General features: G+C 34.5%; 1 protein-coding gene across 3 annotated transcripts in view; it reads left to right on the top strand.

Moving 5' to 3' along the window:
- Nucleotides 1–659: 659 nt before the first annotated feature.
- The window catches only part of RBMS3 (RNA binding motif single stranded interacting protein 3), an 835,235-nt gene continuing 817,078 nt past the window's right edge, over nt 660–18,816 (top strand). For all 3 annotated transcript variants that reach the window (XM_049766066.1, XM_049766067.1, XM_049766065.1), the window contains exon 1: nt 660–919. In XM_049766066.1, the coding sequence (XP_049622023.1) occupies nt 845–919 (75 nt within the window). In that variant the 5' untranslated portion in view covers nt 660–844. The remainder of the gene's footprint in view (nt 920–18,816) is intronic.

The following is an 18,816-nucleotide window of genomic DNA, read 5'->3' as shown; positions in this document are numbered from 1 at the left end:
TTTTTTCCCCCCTTCTTGGAGGAAATACTGCAGCCTTCTGGACTGCGTACGCTGCTCCCTGGAGAGAATCTCTCGGTTCCACCCACCGGCTGGAAGGAGGGGAAGTGAATGAAAGGACAGGACAAGCCCCGAACACCATGTCACTCTGGGAGGGAGACAACAGCAACTAAGCTGTGCAAGGTTTTTTTTTTTTTTCTCCCTTTTTTCTTTTTCCCTTTTCTTTTTCTTTCTTTCCCCCTTTCTTCTTTTTTCTCATTCTTTCTTTCTTTCTTTTTCTTTTTTTTTTCTTTTTCTCCTTTTCTTTAAGGTAGGGGAAAGAGACAAACAGGAGACTGATCTACCTACCAGCTGATCTACCAGGATTTAGAGTTGTGCTTAAAAAGGACTTTGATTTTTATTTTTATTTTTTTCCCTTTAAAAACGCTGGCCATTGACATCACTACAGACAACCTGGTTAGAGGAGAAAAAAAAAAAAAAACCTGCCTCATCCCAAGTGGACCCGGGAGCTGTGGGAAGGCAGACAAGATCTGAGGAGGCTGTGTGGAATTTTGTTTTCTCCTACGGATTCCCCCTTGCTGTTTTTTTTTTTTTCCTTCTTCTTTTCCTTCTGGTGTGTTTCTTTTTTTTTATTTTTTTATTTTCTTTTTTCTTTTTTCTTTTTTTTTTTTTTTGTTGCAATTTTGTGCTGTTGGAACTAGCGAGTGGTGGTGGAAGACGAGGAATTGCTGGAGACTCATCAGTCATCGGACTGTCAGGAATAGTGGTTTTAAGAGGAGCTCGGCCTTGGTTGGGGCACTTGCCCTGTCATCCAGTTCCCTGCCTCGGAGATAAAGATTCCAGCTACATGGGCAAACGCTTGGATCAGCCACAAATGTACCCCCAGTACACTTACTACTATCCTCATTATCTCCAAACCAAGGTATGACTTGACCCCACAGTCTGGCAACCCAGCGTGGTCTCTCCTTCCTTCTGCACTTGGGCTGGGAAATCTGGAGACAGGCATGGGAATTCTTTCTTAAACGCTCCCCCCGGACCCCCCTCCTCTTCCTGCTTCTTTGAAATTAGGAACATACCCATGCAGTTAATGAGGCAGAGGAGACTGAGAAGCCAGCCAGCCAGCCAGCCAGCCAGCCAGGAACCCGGCTTTCTCTTTAAGAAGAGATAATAGTTTCACTGGAGTGTCTTTGTTGTTATTTGGGCAGCATCAAGGTTCCTAAAACCCATCAAGTCCTCTGCAGATGGATAGGCTTGTCAGAAAGGAGATCAGAGCACTGATTAGCAAGGATCCTAAGACCATTTCAGGGGCTTTTATTCTAAGTGAGCTGTTCTTTGTTTGTGCTTTGGAAAAAAAAAAAAAGATCTTTCCAACTGGAGAGAGCACACTAAGCTAGTGTGGGGGTGATACAAACTTTTAATCGCTGAGTATAGAATGAAAGGATGGTATAGGGATGGGAAGAAAAGTCCCCGAGTTTGTTTCTAGGTGTTTTCCTTTCTTTCTTTCTTTTTCTAAATGTGCTGTGCACATCTTATTTTATATTTAGCAGCCTCACAATTACTAGAGACTGACTTTCAGAGATTTTATAGTGGATGTTCTTTACGTCCCGAGACAGGGTTTTTCTGGAATTGGGTATCAGGAAAACTGGCTTGGGGAAGGGATGAAATGTAACTGATGATCACTGGAACTTAATTGATGAAGTACTTTTAGGCTTTCTGTGTGTGTTGAGATGATATTGGAGGTGGGGGCTGTTGGCAAGCATATGTAGCTCAGTCTTGGGTAGTGCCAATAGTGAACTTTATTCTGTAGTTGAAAAGGAGAAAAAAAAAACTCTCAGGTGTGAAATCACTGTTCCAATTTGTCAGTTAAATTGGACTAGATAAAGGGGAGGGGTGAACGTTGGTGGATTGAACATTCCGAATGCACAGATTATATTCTTCAGAAATGATCTTGTTTTGCATTGCATTCACCTATCTCCATGAGCTTCTTAATAATAAATATGCTGAGTGAACAAGGCATGCCTGAGTGATCTGTGCTGTCTCAAGGACTGGTTGATGTGATTAGGGTTTGGTAATTAATGCTGTGGTTATTTCTCATTAATCCTTTTTCATCAAACAATGCCTATTTGTAAACCAGATGAGGCAATCTACTTACTTTTTTTTGTATCATAGTAAAGATTGTTGCTGTTTTTCCCTCCCATTCTTTTTCAGTTGCTCTATGATTTTCCCTGCCCCTCCAAGGTCGACTCACATTGCCTTTTGCCTTTGTGAGCTTTTAGTTTGTGCTACCGCTGCTTAAATAGACCAGCCCTCCTGCTCCAGTGCTTAGAATTTTAACTCTTTGGGGGATTGGGTCCCAGAACACTGCCCATCTTCTTCAAGGAAATGGCAAAGCAAGGACAAATTTATATAAAAAAAAAAAAAGGAAGGGGTGAGGAAAGAAAGTCATTCCTGATCCCTCAAAGAAACAAACATAACATCAACAACAAAATACTCAAGAGTTTCATGAGAAATATTGAACATTCCATCCCCTTTAGTCATTTGGTTAAATTTTTCCAAATGTTTCAAAAAAATTATTGCTTTCTTTTATAGGGCTTATTTTCTACCATGAAGTATATCAAGTTAAGCAATTTTAAGTGAAAATGAATGGAGGTATGCTTTTTTGCTTGCTTGAGATTTTTTTTAAACCTATTTCTCACAGAAAAATTATACATAAGGTGTTAGATGAGCTACATATTTGGAAAGTGTGTATGTGTGTGAGGAAGAGATAGGTAGATAGATGATAGTAGATAGATAGATAGCGAGAGAGGAAATATTAGGAGATAAAGAGTGAAAGTGGAATAGTAAGAGAAAAGGAAGAAGAGAAGAAGACAGCCTGGAAAATACAGAGGAAGTTTTTAAAAAAAATCTGTTTTGGTCCTATGTAAGTTAGTGTTGTGTAGACAGACAACATCTGGATCTTGTTACTTTTAAGCTAGTCTAAGCCATCAAATTCTGAAATCTTTTTAAAGATGTTAGATTCATTAGGTGATCTAAGCTGATATTTGTATAATCAGTTCAGGGTGGTAAGAAATAAAAGATCAGCCACTTCAGCTATCATGGTAGCTCATATTGATTATTATGTTGTAAAATTTCAGCATGCTGTGAAGTTATTGAATAGTTATTGAATAGTCTTATAACAGGCCGGAAAGGATAGATCTTAATAATATTTCTCTAAGAGTAGGATGTGAAAATGTGCCAAATTTTAGAGTATAGATACTCAGACAATGAGAGAAAGATCAATAATCAAACCTTGAAACTGTATGAACTTTTTGACAACATACTACTATCTAGTGTAATATTTCAAAATTAGCTGAAAACAACTGCAGTAACTCAATTTTATACTACTTATACTTATGAATCAGGATAATTTTGAAGAAAATTGTTTATTTTTACCTAATAAGCATAGATGGATTTTATAAAATCCAAAATCTTCCTTGATTTCTCTGGATTATAATCCAATTTAAAAGAATACTTATAATTGATAAAAGTAGAATTCTATTGTTGACAATAAATATCATATTCAGATTCCACCATTACTTCCAAAGAAAAAAAACACTGTTTTCTTTTAAAATTGTTTCTTGTCTTAGTATGATATTATACCTTGAACTCCTCTCTAAATTCAATTGTTTTTATCCAATCTTCAAAGCCATTTGCTGACACTAGCTTTTTGTGGAAAATCTTCATGGAATTCTAAATGAATTAAAAAATATGTTATTGTATTCATTAAGAAGTTTCAAAAATAATAATTGTTCTTACTATTTAAATGCATGCATTGGTTACAGAGTGTATTTTCTTATAAAACAAGTAAAATACTAATGTAAATGGCTTCCTGCTTCAATGTATGTTAAAGTTTTAGAAAAACTTGAGACCACCTCCTATCTTCTTTGCTCCTTTTCTTTCACACTTAAGAAACAATATCTTATTTTTGATGTTTTAACAACAATAAAAAATAACATTAGATAGTTTGCCCCTTTGAATAGTTTTACAAATGCTTAAATGAAGAATAGCTGATCTGTAGCTATATTTGCAGCAGCATAGATAAATTATGCTAGTTCTCTTAATATCACAAAAGGAATCTGCTTTCAGTTAAAGAGGATGAACAAGTTTTAATGACATACCTTATTTAAATCAGAGACATAATGCATTTTTGAGTTTTAGCAATGCAAATTTTCTGTTTAGAAGGCCCATCTGTCTATCAACAAGTTTTAGAGAAAGCATACAAAACAAAGTTCAAAAGCTTAAAGATGATATAAGTAATAATGTCTGATTTAGTCATAACCTATGATTTCATAAAATTTTTGTTACAATCCATTCAAACCTATCAACCTGTTGATATCGTCGAGATTTCATTACAAGACCCAAGTTAAATTTTAATCTGAATTTGAGTTCCTTTGTACAATTTTCCTAAAAAATGAATTAGTCAAATTTAGGATAGATAAAAAGAATGAAACATGATTATAACATGGTGAATTGCTCTTCTGTAGCTGAGGAATCAATATTTCCTTCGAATATGATATTTGGGATACTTTTGTTCAGTTCCTGAAACTTGAATTGCAGCCTAAGGGCACACATAAAATTTATTCCTTCTTCCTTCTCTACACCTTTACCAGTTTGTAATGTTTCTAGCACTCAGTCCTGTGCAGTTTCTAATCACATTGTTCTTTTATAAGTTTATTGCATATAGGGTTTCTGACTCTGGAAGTCTGACAGGCTTTCTCTGTCAGACTTAGATTGTACAGAGTCTGGTTTTTAGTTGGGGTCAGGTGTAAGGAGTAACTTATCAACTGCCCACTGACTCCAGGCTGTATTTCTAACCATCTGCAGCTTGGATGACTGCAATCTCTAAAAGTTTAGCTGGAGCCCAGAGAAACCACTTGGAAACAAGGACTGGGAAATAGGCGAAGAAAGAGAGAAGGTTTTTTTGGGGGAAGGGGTAAAGGGTGTTCTTATGTTATGAATGTACAGATCTTTCTAAAGCAAAACAAATAAGCCCCCTTAATGCACTTCTGTACATGAGAATGTAGAAAATCTGGCAGAGGGAGGGAATGAGTTTAGACTTTCCTTAGTACTTCCTGTCTCAGATTTGCATTGATAGCCAGAGTTGGGAACTTGCCAGTTTTAAAACAGCCTTGAAAACTCCCAAGTTCTGTTTTCCTTTGAAAGCCTTAAACATACAAAACTGGTTTTCTAAAAATCTTCTAGCAATAGAATTTTTAGGTACAACTCTAAATACCTCTTTGCTTCAGGGGGTAATTTGATATTGTGAAACTTTGATATATCTTGCTTGTCTCATTTTAGAATTGATATGAATTTAATTTGTTTTAAATAGGAGAAAAGGGGAAATAAGGGAGAGTCTCCTCTTTCTTGTTTATCCCCCTCCCATATCTTTGTTATCATGGAGATGTCTTTTTTTTTTTTAATAGTGCAGTCATTGCTTTCACAACACCGTGTTTAAGTGGAGTAGACATGTAAAAATTCATGCTTCTTTTTTCCCTTGATATAATAGTTCCAAGCTTATGGAAGATGAGTATACATTTCTTCTAACATTATCTTTTAAAAACACTTTCCTTTCACTTTCTCTCAATTTTACAAAGAACAAGAGAATCGTAAATCAAAATTATTTTTATAAAATAAAACTACTTGGAGAGAGAGGTAGAGACAATTTGCAAAGAAGGAGACAGGAACAAAGAGAAAGAATAAGAGAGGAGAGAGAGAAGGAGAGAGAAAAGGAGAGAGAGATGAGAGAGAAAAAGAGAAGAGAGAGGAGAGAGAGAAAGAGAAGGAGAGAGAAAAAGAGAAAAGGAGAGAAGAGAGAAGAAGAGAGAGAGTTGGGGGTGGGCTACAAGTTCATTCCAGGTCTTTTTGGCTTCAAGAATTCTGGAAAGACTCATTTTTGCACTAACGTGATTTTACACAATTCTCTTTGACATTATCAGATTTTTTTTGGCAGAAAGAGGATTCAGTCACAATTATGCCCATGCCAATTTCTAAGAAGAAAAAATTTCCTTGAAAAAAATTTCTTTTTAATGTTGGACTTCTTATTCAGAGTAAATGGTTGATGTTTATCCAGAATTGGCTGCAAGTACTACATTAAAATTGTGTTTTGTAACAGTCTCATAAGGCACATCTGTATGTGATTAAATAGAGTAATATCAAAAGCATGTGAGAAAAGACATTTTTATTCTATAGTTGTTGCACAGCAAGAGTGTACAGGGAGCTGAAAGGAGACCAAGAGAAAAATGTGTTTGTGTGTTGTAGTATGTGTATGAAGGATACATAATGCTATTTTTTTACAGTAGTGGAAAAATTGCTGTGTTAATTAAGATGATTAAAAAATAGACTAGAAAGATGGAAGTAAGGTATAATACTATTGTTTTAAAAAGTGCCATTTAATTAGAAAACTCATGATCTTAGGCCAATGCAAACAGAACCTACATTCAAACTTTCAAAGAGTAAGGTGAGTTTTTCATTTTCATCTTGAAATAATAAAAGTTTCTCCTGTCCTTGCTTTTTTCTACATTATTCTTTGCAATTATTGATTAAAATAAAACCACAAGAGCATTCATTTCCTAGACAAAAAGTGGTAGAAATACAGAGCCATAAGTGAAAGAGAAAGGAGAAAGGAAAAAGTAGTTTATTTTTCAAAGCATTTTTGATATGATATTTAATATTTGCCTTTATCTTAATATGGCTCTTTTATTAACAGTGTTAAATTATATACTTAAACAAATAAATAACTTTTCTTGTATTTGTTTTTGAGAGATAATGTAGTGGAGATGATGCACTAACTATAGTGGTTTAAAAACTTGCTCATGATATCTATAATTTTTATACAGTAAACTGTATAACAGTTATACATTTTAAAATTTAAAATTATTAATATGAATTGAAAAATAGTGTTTGTCTTTAGGAAACTGAAAAAATGTCTAGAGTTAGCTGTTAGCTTTGAAAATTTAATATTACAATAATTTTATAGAACAAAAAATAAATCAAAATAGATACATTATGTTCTGCATTTTTCAACTTTATCATTCAAATTGATATTATCAGATAATTTGTTAATATTTTAAATGTTTTTACTCTATTCATCAAGGTGTCTTGAACAGGGGGTACAGAAATTGTTTTAGCATATAACTGGGTATATTTTATATTTCAGAACACAAATCTCTAGTAAATATAAAATGTCAAATTATAGACAATAACAGCTAATAGATAATAAATAATAAACTGTTTATCTTTGGGAAACTTTACTAAATTTTGTGTCAACGATTTGACAAAGTTCTCTAAAAATTTGCAGACAAAGCAGCATTTTTAACTATTTTTTTTGAGATATATGCACCTGATTTCTCATCCATTAGTGAAATTGAGATTCGATTCCATCAAAGAAATTGTTTTATTTGGGGGGGAGTCCCAAAGATTTCAATAGATCAGCTGCTACACTACCTGCCTTCTCTGATGATATGATAAGTTTAACTCTCTGCATCTATGGCTATATCTAAATCCAGGGTGCCCAGACAAACACATCGATTACATGAGAGTAGGTGGAAAGCAATCCTTGGAGGTGGGACAGAATGACAGGCATCATTTAATCATTCTCATCCCCTGCCTTGTTTTTGTACTTAAAATTCTTTCCCTTGAGCAAAATTTAAGGTTTAGATTGAGGTTTAAGAGTGACATTGTAATACATTTACTTTTTTCATCTCACTTTCCTGTGCAGGTGGTGTTGAGTTGAAAGTTTTTGTAAAACAACTGAGGTTAAAACATGGGGAAACCAGCCAGGATAATGAAAGAAGTAAGATTGCCTCACATAGACGTTGACAGCATTTTTGGTATGAATCTAATAGCAAGTATAAATATGGAAGTAATACACAAAGGATTGCCATTTTGACCAGAATTTGCAAACCTAGAAAGCCATGTCTGTAAAACATACAAGAAATACAATAGCAAGATAGTTTTAACAAAGAATATTCTCCATGATTCTTTCCTACTTTTTTACTACCCTCACTTTGTTTCCTCTATTAATTAAGAGCACTATTAGCCAAAATTCCTGAATGTATAAAGTATCCTAAATTTTGTTATTATAAATAATAAACAATAAAACAGTAAACACAAATTTCAATAAGTGTGATTTTGTTGTTGTTTTTATTGTTTTGGGGAAACATCAGAGTCATTCAGGTGTTACTCCTGGCTCTGCACTCAGAAATTGCTCTTGGCAGGCATGGGAACCATATGGGATACAGAGGATCAAACCCAGGTCTGTCCTGAGTTATCAGCGTTCAAGACAAATGCCCTACTCTGCGCTATTACTCAGCCTCCCAGCCGTGTGATTTTTTTATTGTATAGAAAAAAGTATAAAAAAAGAAAAGTAAATTGTCTGATACTTTAGATATTGGTGATAACTATCTTAAGAACTGTATTTTAATTGGTTTAAATTTAATGTTCCTATCATTTTATCATAGATATGAGAAATTCATACATAGTAGTCATATATGAGATGTATATACCATAGTCTTATATTTCTTATTATTAATTAATAGTTTAGATGCTGAATATAAATATTGATAAAATTTAATGAATAATTTTGAGTTTTCATTTTTTCTCTTACTACTTCCCTGTTTGTTTTTCTTAATTTTGCTGCTAAATGTTGAAAATTGAAAGAGAAGAAAAATGGAAGACAGAAATCTATCTATGTGTTTCTCTGGGATTTATCAAGACACGTTAAATGCTTTTCTAATGTACTTTTTTTTTTTTTTTTTTGGATTTTGGGTCACACCCAGCAGCGCTCAGGGGTTACTTCTGGCTCTACGCTCAGAAATCGCTCCTGGTAGGCTCGGGGGACCATATGGGATGCAGGGATTTGAACCACTGTCCTTCATATGTGTATATATGTGTATATGTATGTATGTGTATATATGTGTATATGTAATGTATATGTAAGGCAAATGTCCTACTTTCATGCTATCTCTCTGGCCCCTAATGTACATTAAAAAGAAAAAAGCTAAAAGTAATATTGGGACTGGCACAATAATACATCAGGTAGAACACTAACCTTGTATTTGGCTGACATAGGTTTGATACCTGGCACCTCATATGTTCCCCTGAGCATGGCCATGAGAGATCCCTGAACACAGAGTCAGGAATAAGTCAGAAGTACCATTTGGTGTGGCCACAAAACACCTATGATCAATGTCTATCTATTCTCAGTTACCTTTGTAAGTAATTTTATTCATATGTGAAAAGATAATATAGATATGTGGCAAAGATAAAACAAATGTCTTTAACAGATAAGGTTAAGGCACTTGCCTTGTACACTGATGACTATGGTTTGATCACTGGCAGGACATATGGTTTTCTGAGCATTGCCAGAAGTGACCCCTGAGCAAAGAGTCAGAAATAATCATTGAACACATTGGGTGTTGCACAAACTTTCATCCTCTCTAGAAGATAATCTTTAAATTCAGTACTAAGTGGATTATAGTACTCAAAATATAAATTAGAAGCTAACCTGAGTAATAATACTGCTGTAGCCTTTCACAGATTCAAGCTGGATTTGATCGCAGATGCCTCATATTAATCCCCACCCCACACCCAATTTCAAAGGACTTAATACCTGAGCATAAAGCCAGTAGTAAGTAAGCTTTGAGTATCTCTGGCTATGGCCCAAAACAGACATACAGACAAACACACACACACACACACACACACACTCACACACACTCACACTCACACATAAAACTAAAGTAACCGAAAATTCAGGCAAATACACTTTAAAATGTTACCTAAATAGTTTTTCGTAAGGAAAATATTTGAAGAAATATGTAGAATACTTAGAATTATCTTCATACTTAATTAAAATTTCAGAAATTATATTTAGGATATTATATATGAACCATACATAATACATTATATTTCTTCTTGGCAAATAAGTAAAATACTTTTTTGAAAAGGGACCATATCTGGCAATGCTTAGGTGCTGCTATTAGTGGTTCTGTACTCAGAAATTACTCCTGGTAGGCTCAGGGCATCATATGGGATGTCAGTGATTAAATTTGGGTCAGCTACATATATGGCAATCTCCCAACACACTTTTCTATTGCTCTAGCCTCAAAATACTTTTGCAGACTTGGTCTTTGTTCTAGAAAGATGGTAACATTTTCTAACTTAGATCTTAGTGTGAATTTTAGTCTTTTTCTATATGAATATCAATTTAGACTTAACTATAAAAATAAGGGTATTGTGCATTACTCTTCTGTGATGAGGGGATAACGAAACAATCTGTTCTTTTCTTAATATATTCTAAAAATATCAACTTTAAACCAGTTTAAACTTCTTATTTACCTGTCTGAACACCTTGACTTCATGTTAGCACTGGGAAGAATTTCCTTTCTGAACAGTCCTTGTTCTGTTTAACTTTGGTGCTTGATAAGGTAGAAAAATAAGCCAGAGGGAGTAGGTCATTGACCATGGAAGAATTTTTCTCTAAGATTAGTGACTTCCTTTTTTAATGGGAGAAGTAAAGAGTTCTTTATACATGCTCAGAGACTTACATCCCACCCTCACAAACATATTGTTGCAAGGATCTTGAATGCAAATATTCTCATTTATGCTGGCTTCAAATTTGGGACTGTCATCTTAGATATATGGAGTTTCCTGAAAATTCAAAAATCTAACTGGTAAAGCTTTATTTTCAGTTTTAAGGCAGAGTTTCTCAAATGGTTCTCTGGGAACCCAAAAGCCCTTTATGGAAATTTTTGGCCAACAAAATCAGCAGTTAAGTGCTAGGGCCTGAGAAGGGTCTTTTTATGCTCAGATCTTTTGCTGTAAGGGGCCATCAGGGCCACTGTGACCACACTTGAGCAATTTCTGGGTTGTACCAGCAATGCTCAGGGGCTATGTAGTGCCAGAAATTAAACCATGGTGGATCACATGCAAGACATATGCTTGAATCCTTGTCCTATCTCTCCAGACCTATTTCAACACATCTTTATAAAGTATAAAATAATAATCAAAGGAATAATTAGTGCAACAAATATGTTTGATGATGTGCCATGTTTTGCATTTGCTTGCCTGTTTATTAGTTTTGGTTCAGTTTTTGTTTGGGCTTGGAAACAAATAATTTTTAATTTTTTAGTGTTTTATCAAGTTTCTAGATGACCAGGGAGGTTTAAAATTTGACCAAATCGTTTTGCTATTGAGGTCTTTTGGCATTTATAATATCTCTGTAGTTTAGTAATCTGAAATTTCTGGGGTGGAGGACCTGGTTGGATAGCATAACTTGTTGGAAAATGTCATTAACATTCTTTGGCGAAAGTATGTTGAAATCAGACATGCTGGATTGACCTTTGGCAATGAGAACAACTAAGAGTTCCAGGTCTGGGAGCCAGGTTCACAGACGTTTTGAAACTCAGCAATTAGTAGATGTGTTTAGGAATAGAAAAGAAATAGAGCTTGAATATAGAAGTGTTTCCTTCATATTCCTGCTTAGGGTACTGGCAAGAATCAAATCTATAAAATGATATCTTATGGAATAGTACTTATATTTACTTTCTTTCTTCCTTCCTTCCTTCCTTCCTTCCTTCCTTCCTTCCTTCCTTCCTTCCTTCCTTCCTTCCTTCCTTCCTTCCTTCCTTCCTTCCTTCCTTCCTTCCTTCCTTTCTTCCTTCCTTCCTTCCTTCCTTCCTTCCTTCCTTCCTTCCTTTTTTCCTTCCTTCCTTCCTTCCTTCCTTCCTTCCTTCCTTCCTTCCTTCCTTCCTTCCTTCCTTCCTTCCTTCCTTCCTTCCTTCCTTCCTTCCTTCCTTCCTTCCTTCCTTCCTTCCTTCCTTCCTTCCTTCCTTTCTTTCTTTCTTTCTTTCTTTCTTTCTTTCCTTTCTTTTGCATAGGCACAGCAAGTATTGGGGAAATTAATTAGAAAAAGAATTCCCTTGGCCTAAGAGATACAGGGTTTCTTTGCCCTTGAAGCATACTGCCATGGGAACAACTACCAGGCTCCATACACGCTCATTTTCACAACCTAGGTCTTTTTATGGTGCCAGGAAACTTTTCGCTCAATTGTGGGTGATAAAATCAGGCCTCTGTAGCTAGAGATCTTGGTGTTTAGAAAGGTCATAGGACCAAGTCTAGGATAGAGTCTTTCATTGTGGTTCCAGAAGTTCTGCACACTCACAGTTGTCAAAGTCAGACTTCTGGAATTAGAGATCTTGGTTAATGTACAAATCCTAGCTGAAGCCTAGGCTACAATAAGTTCTGCCTAGTCATGGTTGTCAAAGTCAGTCTTCCGTAGTTAGTGATGCTGGTTTTTGCACAGATCAAAGAATGACTTGTCTTCTGATTTCATCTTTCCATTAGGTGATGACATATGGCAACCCACTCTTAGATCAAGTTGTTGTCGTTTCCTAGTTGTCAGGGTGTCATCTCAAAACTGATTCAAGTTGGTGCCAGAGCAGTATTAAGGAGGAGTTTGATTTCTGGTGCTGTTGCAGGGAACTGTATCAGTTCTACATCTAGATCTGGGGTTCAGATTTGGACGGTAGCTGTCCAATCACATGGAGACTAAGTTGGGTCCACATGACACATTTGAACAAAAATATTTTATGATTTTTATTCTGATGCATATACTCATAACAATATTTATTCTTTTGCGCAACCTTGGAAGGAGAATGTTTATAATTACATGATGTTTTGACTTTAGACTTAGTTTTTCTTTCTAGCCCTCTAGATTGATCTATTCTCATTTCATCAACTGATTCAATGAATCAGCTTTGCTTTCTTTCTTTTCTTTTTTTCTTTTCTTTTCTTTTCTTTTCTTTTCTTTTCTTTTCTTTTCTTTTCTTTTCTTTTCTTTTCTTTTCTTTTCTTTACTTTTTGTGTCTGAGTCACACCAGTAGCATTCAGGGGTTACTTCTGGCTCTTCACTCAGAAATATCTCCTGGCAGGCTCTGGGGACTATATGGGATGCCGGGATTCGAACCACCATCCCTCCTAGATCAGCTGCTTGCAAGGCAAACACCTTACCACTGTGCTATCTCTTTGGCCCCTAATTTATTTATTTTTATTTTTCCCTTTACACACACACAAATTCACACGTTTGTGAATATTTTTCTTTGTATTTTGTGTCATATTTGACAATGCTTAATAATTCGTCCTGACTCTGAATTGAGTCATAACTTCTGTAAGACAGTGCTTTGGGGATTACATTTGGAGGACTAGATATCAAACCCTAGAGAGGCAAATACAATAAAACACCATATTACCTGTTGTGCTATCTCTCCACCCTCTCTGTGACATTTATGGTTATTTTATTGTTTCTGGTTTTCTCTGGCTGAATAATTATATTTCCCCCTCTAAATATTAAAGGAGAGTGCAATCTTAAGACGTTAAACTGACAGAGCAAATTCTTCTATTTTTTAAGAACATGTTAGGCTATTAGTTGATAAATGCTAGTTACTCACCTGAATAAGAGTAATAATTTTCACTTCTTTTAAGAGAAAAGCATCTTCACATGGCAAAATATTGATATAGTAGACCAGATTTGTATTCTACTTTACTCTGTTTTCCCTTCTATTCTAAAGAGCATTAAAATATCACTGATTGATTCTAATTCATCCCAGATAATTTTATAATAGTTGTTTCTAACTGTGAAGATTTTAATGACACTCAAAGCTTTTAGTGATGAGACTGTCGATTGCCTAGAGAAAACACAAATAATAAATAACAGTTCTGCAGATTTAATTTTAAAATTAATTTAAAATTACCAAGAAAATGGTGCTGGAGCGGTGGCGCAAGGAGTAAGGCATCTGCCATAACCGCGCTAACCTAGGATGGACCGCAGTTCGATCCTCAGGCATTCCATATGGTCCCCCAAGCGAGGAATAATTTCTGAGTGCATAGCCAGGAGTAATTACTGAGGGTCACTGGGTGTGGCCCAAACAACAACAAAACAAAACAAAAAGAGTAACAAGAAAGATATAATCATAGAAAAAAGATACAGAAAGGAGAAAGGCTGAAGTTATTGGAACTTAATAGTAATAAGTTCCTTATATGGAATTTAAGAATGTAATTTATTTTTAAATATATTGGTAGTTGTTTCACAAGTAATACAAATTTAGAAATTAAAGAAGCATCTTTGTGATAAAAGAATATTTGTGAATACTTGAGACTTTTATTGTTTTGTGGACAAGAAAAATTGTAATGTTGATGTGAAAAATTAAGTGATTTTAAACAGTGATTTTTGTCATATGTCAATGCACTTCAACACTCAGTAACTTCCAGTACTTGCATTTTTAGCTTTTGCTTAGTATTATTGCTTACTCATAGAAAGGATAAGGAAAAAAGATTTCTAATTGATATCTTTGATTGGAAATAGAAAATTTTGAAATGGAATTTTAATACTCTAAACTTGAATCTTTGGTACTAGAGCAATAGCACAATGCTAGGGCTTTAGCCTTGCATGCAACCAACATGGCGCAGACCTGGGTTCAATCCCCAGCATTCCTTGAGCTTGCCAGGAGCTATTTAGAGTGCAGAGCCAAGTGTAACCTCTGAGCACTGCTGGTATCACCCAAAATCAAAAACAAACAAAAACATTAAACTAGAATCCTATGCCTATCTTATGTTAGAGTATAAAGTGGTAATAGAGTATGTGAGTTTTAACATGAAATTTATATTAAGAAGCTTGTTTTCCTAGAGGTCCAAGAAATTTTATCTATTATTGTTATTTGTAATCCATATTTCTGTCAAGTTTATTTTACTCACATTTCCTTTATTTCCTTTAATAAGTCCATCTTGGGGCTGGAGAGATAGCATGGAGGTAAGGTGGTTTGCCTTTCATGCATGAGATCATCTGTTCGAATCCCGGCGTCCCATATGGTCTCCTGTGCCTACCAGGAGCAATTTCTGAGCCTGGAGCCAGGAATAACCCCTGAGCACTGCTGGGTGTGACCCAAAAAACACACACAAAAAAAAAAAAAAGAAGAAGAAGTTCATCTTAAGGCACCTTGTTTTAATAATGTAACTTCTGCATTTCTATACATTTCCCAGCTTGTCTCTCCTGGGAAACTTATGTTTTCTGTTATAGTTTCTATAATTCTTACCTTCCCCATTTGCCTATTTTCTCCAACTCTCATGTTTGTTGCTATGGATTTTACATCTCCTTTATTTTAGCAAAAATAAAATGCTTCCTCTTTGTTTTCTTAGCTTTTAGGTCACTCTCATCTTCATTTTGGTTATTGCTTTTTGGTAATTGCTTTATTTAATTCCCAGATAGAATAGGGGTGGGTTTCTATCCTTTTTCCCTTGGTTATAAATATATTTATTTAATTTAGTGGAGAGGATAGATGGATGTTTGTAATGCACCTGGTGATTATCATGAAATCTTTTTTCTCTGCTCTGGGGACCATATGAAGTGCCAAGTGTTAAAACAGGGTCAGCCTGATTCAATGCAAGCAACATACATCTTGTAGAATCTCTCTGTCTCATTATAAATTTATTTTTTACGGCAAACTTTTATTCACCAGGACCCTATTGGTGTCACAATCTTTGAGCCTTTTGTGAATCATAAATGTATGTTTTTATCTTTAATTTTCTTACACTGGAGTGTCTGGTAACGAAAAAGTGCACAATGAGCAATGTTCAGAATATACTAATTTTTTTTCTGTGTGACTCAGATATTATTTCTTCCTGAAGCAATGACTTTGTTTTTATTTAGAATATACCAATCACTATGCAGGGCTCTGTGCTCATGTCTTTTAGGGGGCTTTCTAAACCTTTTTTTGCTTTAGGAGATTGAACCTGGGTCCATGGCGTACAAGGCAAGAACCTTATCCCCTGTACTATCTCTCTGTGTCAAGACAATATTTTTGGTGGGGAAAAGGGAATAGGGGACAAACAATTATAGTAAGGACTTATTCCTAACTCTGTGTTCAGGGATCATTCCTGGCAGGGCTTGGCAAACCATATGGGTAACCTGGGAATGAAACAAGATCAGCTGCTTTAAAAGCAAACACCAACTCACTCTACTATCTCCAGCCCCCAAAATTATTTTTAAATCTGGTTGTTTAATATTATCCTAATCCCTGTGATGTTCATATCAAAAGATACCAGAAGTAAATCTTCTGAAATATTTATACTGTATCTTTATTTACATGTAAAAACTAATTACGGGGCTAGATCAATAGCAGAGCAGTTAGGCATATTTCTTGCATGTGGCCTATCCAGGATGGACCCGGGTTTGATACCCAGCATCCCGTATGGTCCCTCAAGCCTGCTAGGAACAATTTCTGAGTGCAGAGCCTGGAGTAGCCCGTTATTGTCACAGGGGTTCCCCCCAAAAAACTTTATAAACTCTTTTTCTACCCAACCTCTCTCAGCACTGTTCCTGAAGGAGGTAGGATGTCTGGTCATATCTAGCAAGGTATGTACTGGAATTGTATTATATTACTCATTAACTCAAATAACTCATAGTAGAAATGAACTGTCAAAAACCACAACAGATTTTTTTCCAATGGAAAGAAAAAGAGAAATAAAAGAAAAAAGAAAAGGAGGAAATCCTCAGAAAGACTCAGACTATCTGAGTCTTTGAAACTTGGAATTAAGAGCAGCAAGTAGATCAGGCTACTGATGTCAATCGCCAAGAGGTCAGCCTGTTTATTGTGTTTTTCTTTCTTGATGCAGGATTAGGAGATGAACCAAGTGTTAGATCCAGGTTTTTTTTTTTTTTTTTGGTTTGTTTGTTTTTGAGAAAGAATAAAAACCATGTTCATTGATCCAGGCCATATACTAATCTACCAAAATTACTCATATTTTAACTCAAAACACTTAAAGAGAATTCTAAGGTGAAGTTAAAATGAAAATAAATCCAATTTTGGAAAAAAATAATAAATTTCTCTATGCAGTTATTTACTCAGGTTTCAAGCTGATATAAGATGAGATACTGATAAAATTTCAAAATCTTACTCTACAAAGAAGGTAGAATATTCATAATCTCATTGTGACTAAAAGAATAAACTGGTGTTTTAGTGCAGTTATCCTTTGATTTTCATGATTAGCTGAATTTTTTCTTGATATTTACCCTTTCTTTCAAAGAGAAAAATCAAGACACTTTTTATTAGTTGTGAAAAGTTTCTCCCTCTATAATTTCTCAATATTTAATAAATGTTATTGTTGCCAAATAATCCAGTCATTGTATCTAGTGTAATAATAGAAAGTATATAATGAAAACCATTAATAACCTCCCTCAACATACTATTCTGTTCTATCAAGAACTCTCATAAACAATAAATATTAATAACGATCTCATGTCCTATTGCTAATATCATCAGATAAACATACGAGAATTTTTTTGATGCAGTAGATAATTTTACTACAGTTTCAAGCATTCAGTATGTGTATGTTTCATACCAGGTCTTCAGAAATATTCATTTTTATTCTTTATTATCATATACATTTCCTCTAGTGTATTTGCACATTTTATACACAATTTAATCATCATAAATCAAGAACTTTTTTCACAGCTCCTCCATGACTCATGCTCAATACATGTTCAAATTGGTCATTTAAATATTAAAAATTAAATCAGTGACCTTCTCTGCAGATTTACTTCCTCTCAAATTGTTTTTTAAAAGAGCACAATCTTTTAATTGCCAAAGTATTGACATCTTGTCTTGGACTCCTAACCTCAGGATTCTGTGACCTGTCAGGGTGGTCTGATCCTTTCTGTTTTTATTCTAAAAGTTAGTTTGTTCCTTTCTGGTGAGAATAAAATGACTGATTTCATTATAGAATGGTATAGAATCTCATACATTAGGCTAAATTAAAATGCTGTGTTTTCTTTGTGACACCATTATTGGGATCCCAGCAGGTTATAGAAGACAACAGCATTACCATTTAGTTGTCTCCCCACCCTTTTTACATGTGGAATTTAATTGTCTTTAGGATTGTTTTCCTTTGTCTACCTTCTTGTATTCCAAATTGATATGGTAGCAAAACCAAAGACTTTATAAATCTCAAAAATAACTACTAGTATACTAGATTCATTTTTATCATGTAGCAAATAATTTGTTCCCAGGGCATGGCATCAAGATTTTTAAAAATGATTATTTTGGAGGTAACGTAAAATAGCATTTGTGATAACCCTTATCAATTTGACTTGTTTAAATAATATGAATGTTAGAATCAATGTTCTGGTATATTATTTGTATGAGAAAAAGTGATTTTTGAGTATATATTGAATATAACTAAATCTGATTTTTATTATTGACCCTATATCAAATTTTTATAACAGTTTTAATTAAGAGAACATAACATTGAGAAGGATAAATGCTTACTTGCTCTTCTAAACTCAATCAAGGTTTTTTACTAAGTATATGTAGAATAACTATAGATTATGACTTTTAAATAGTCTTTTCTTCCTACAAATTATATACAGAACATGCATTCTAATGACAACTTGTCATTAATATTTTTGCATTTTATAAATCTTTCATAATGTTTGGATCAATTCTTTTTTTTGTGTAAATTCAGGAAATTTTTTGTATGGGTGCATACAGAGATGGAATTTGTTATTTTATTTTGATGTGTGATTGGATAGTGTGCTACTTTGATAAAGTGATGCCTAATAGCAATTTTTCTCTTTTCTATAATAGTAACCATATTTGATCCATGATTTAAAATCACTAGTATATAATTTTTTCTTATGCATTTAGTCCAAGTGGAATTCTGAAAAGGAATTTAATAATATGAAATGAAAATACCAGATGGAGTCAATGAAAGGACTCAGTATGTTAA

Source organism: Suncus etruscus, chromosome 20 (assembly GCF_024139225.1).
Source record: "Suncus etruscus isolate mSunEtr1 chromosome 20, mSunEtr1.pri.cur, whole genome shotgun sequence".
NCBI classification, from domain to species: Eukaryota; Metazoa; Chordata; class Mammalia; order Eulipotyphla; family Soricidae; genus Suncus; species Suncus etruscus.
This window is presented reverse-complemented; position numbering and strand designations above follow the sequence as displayed.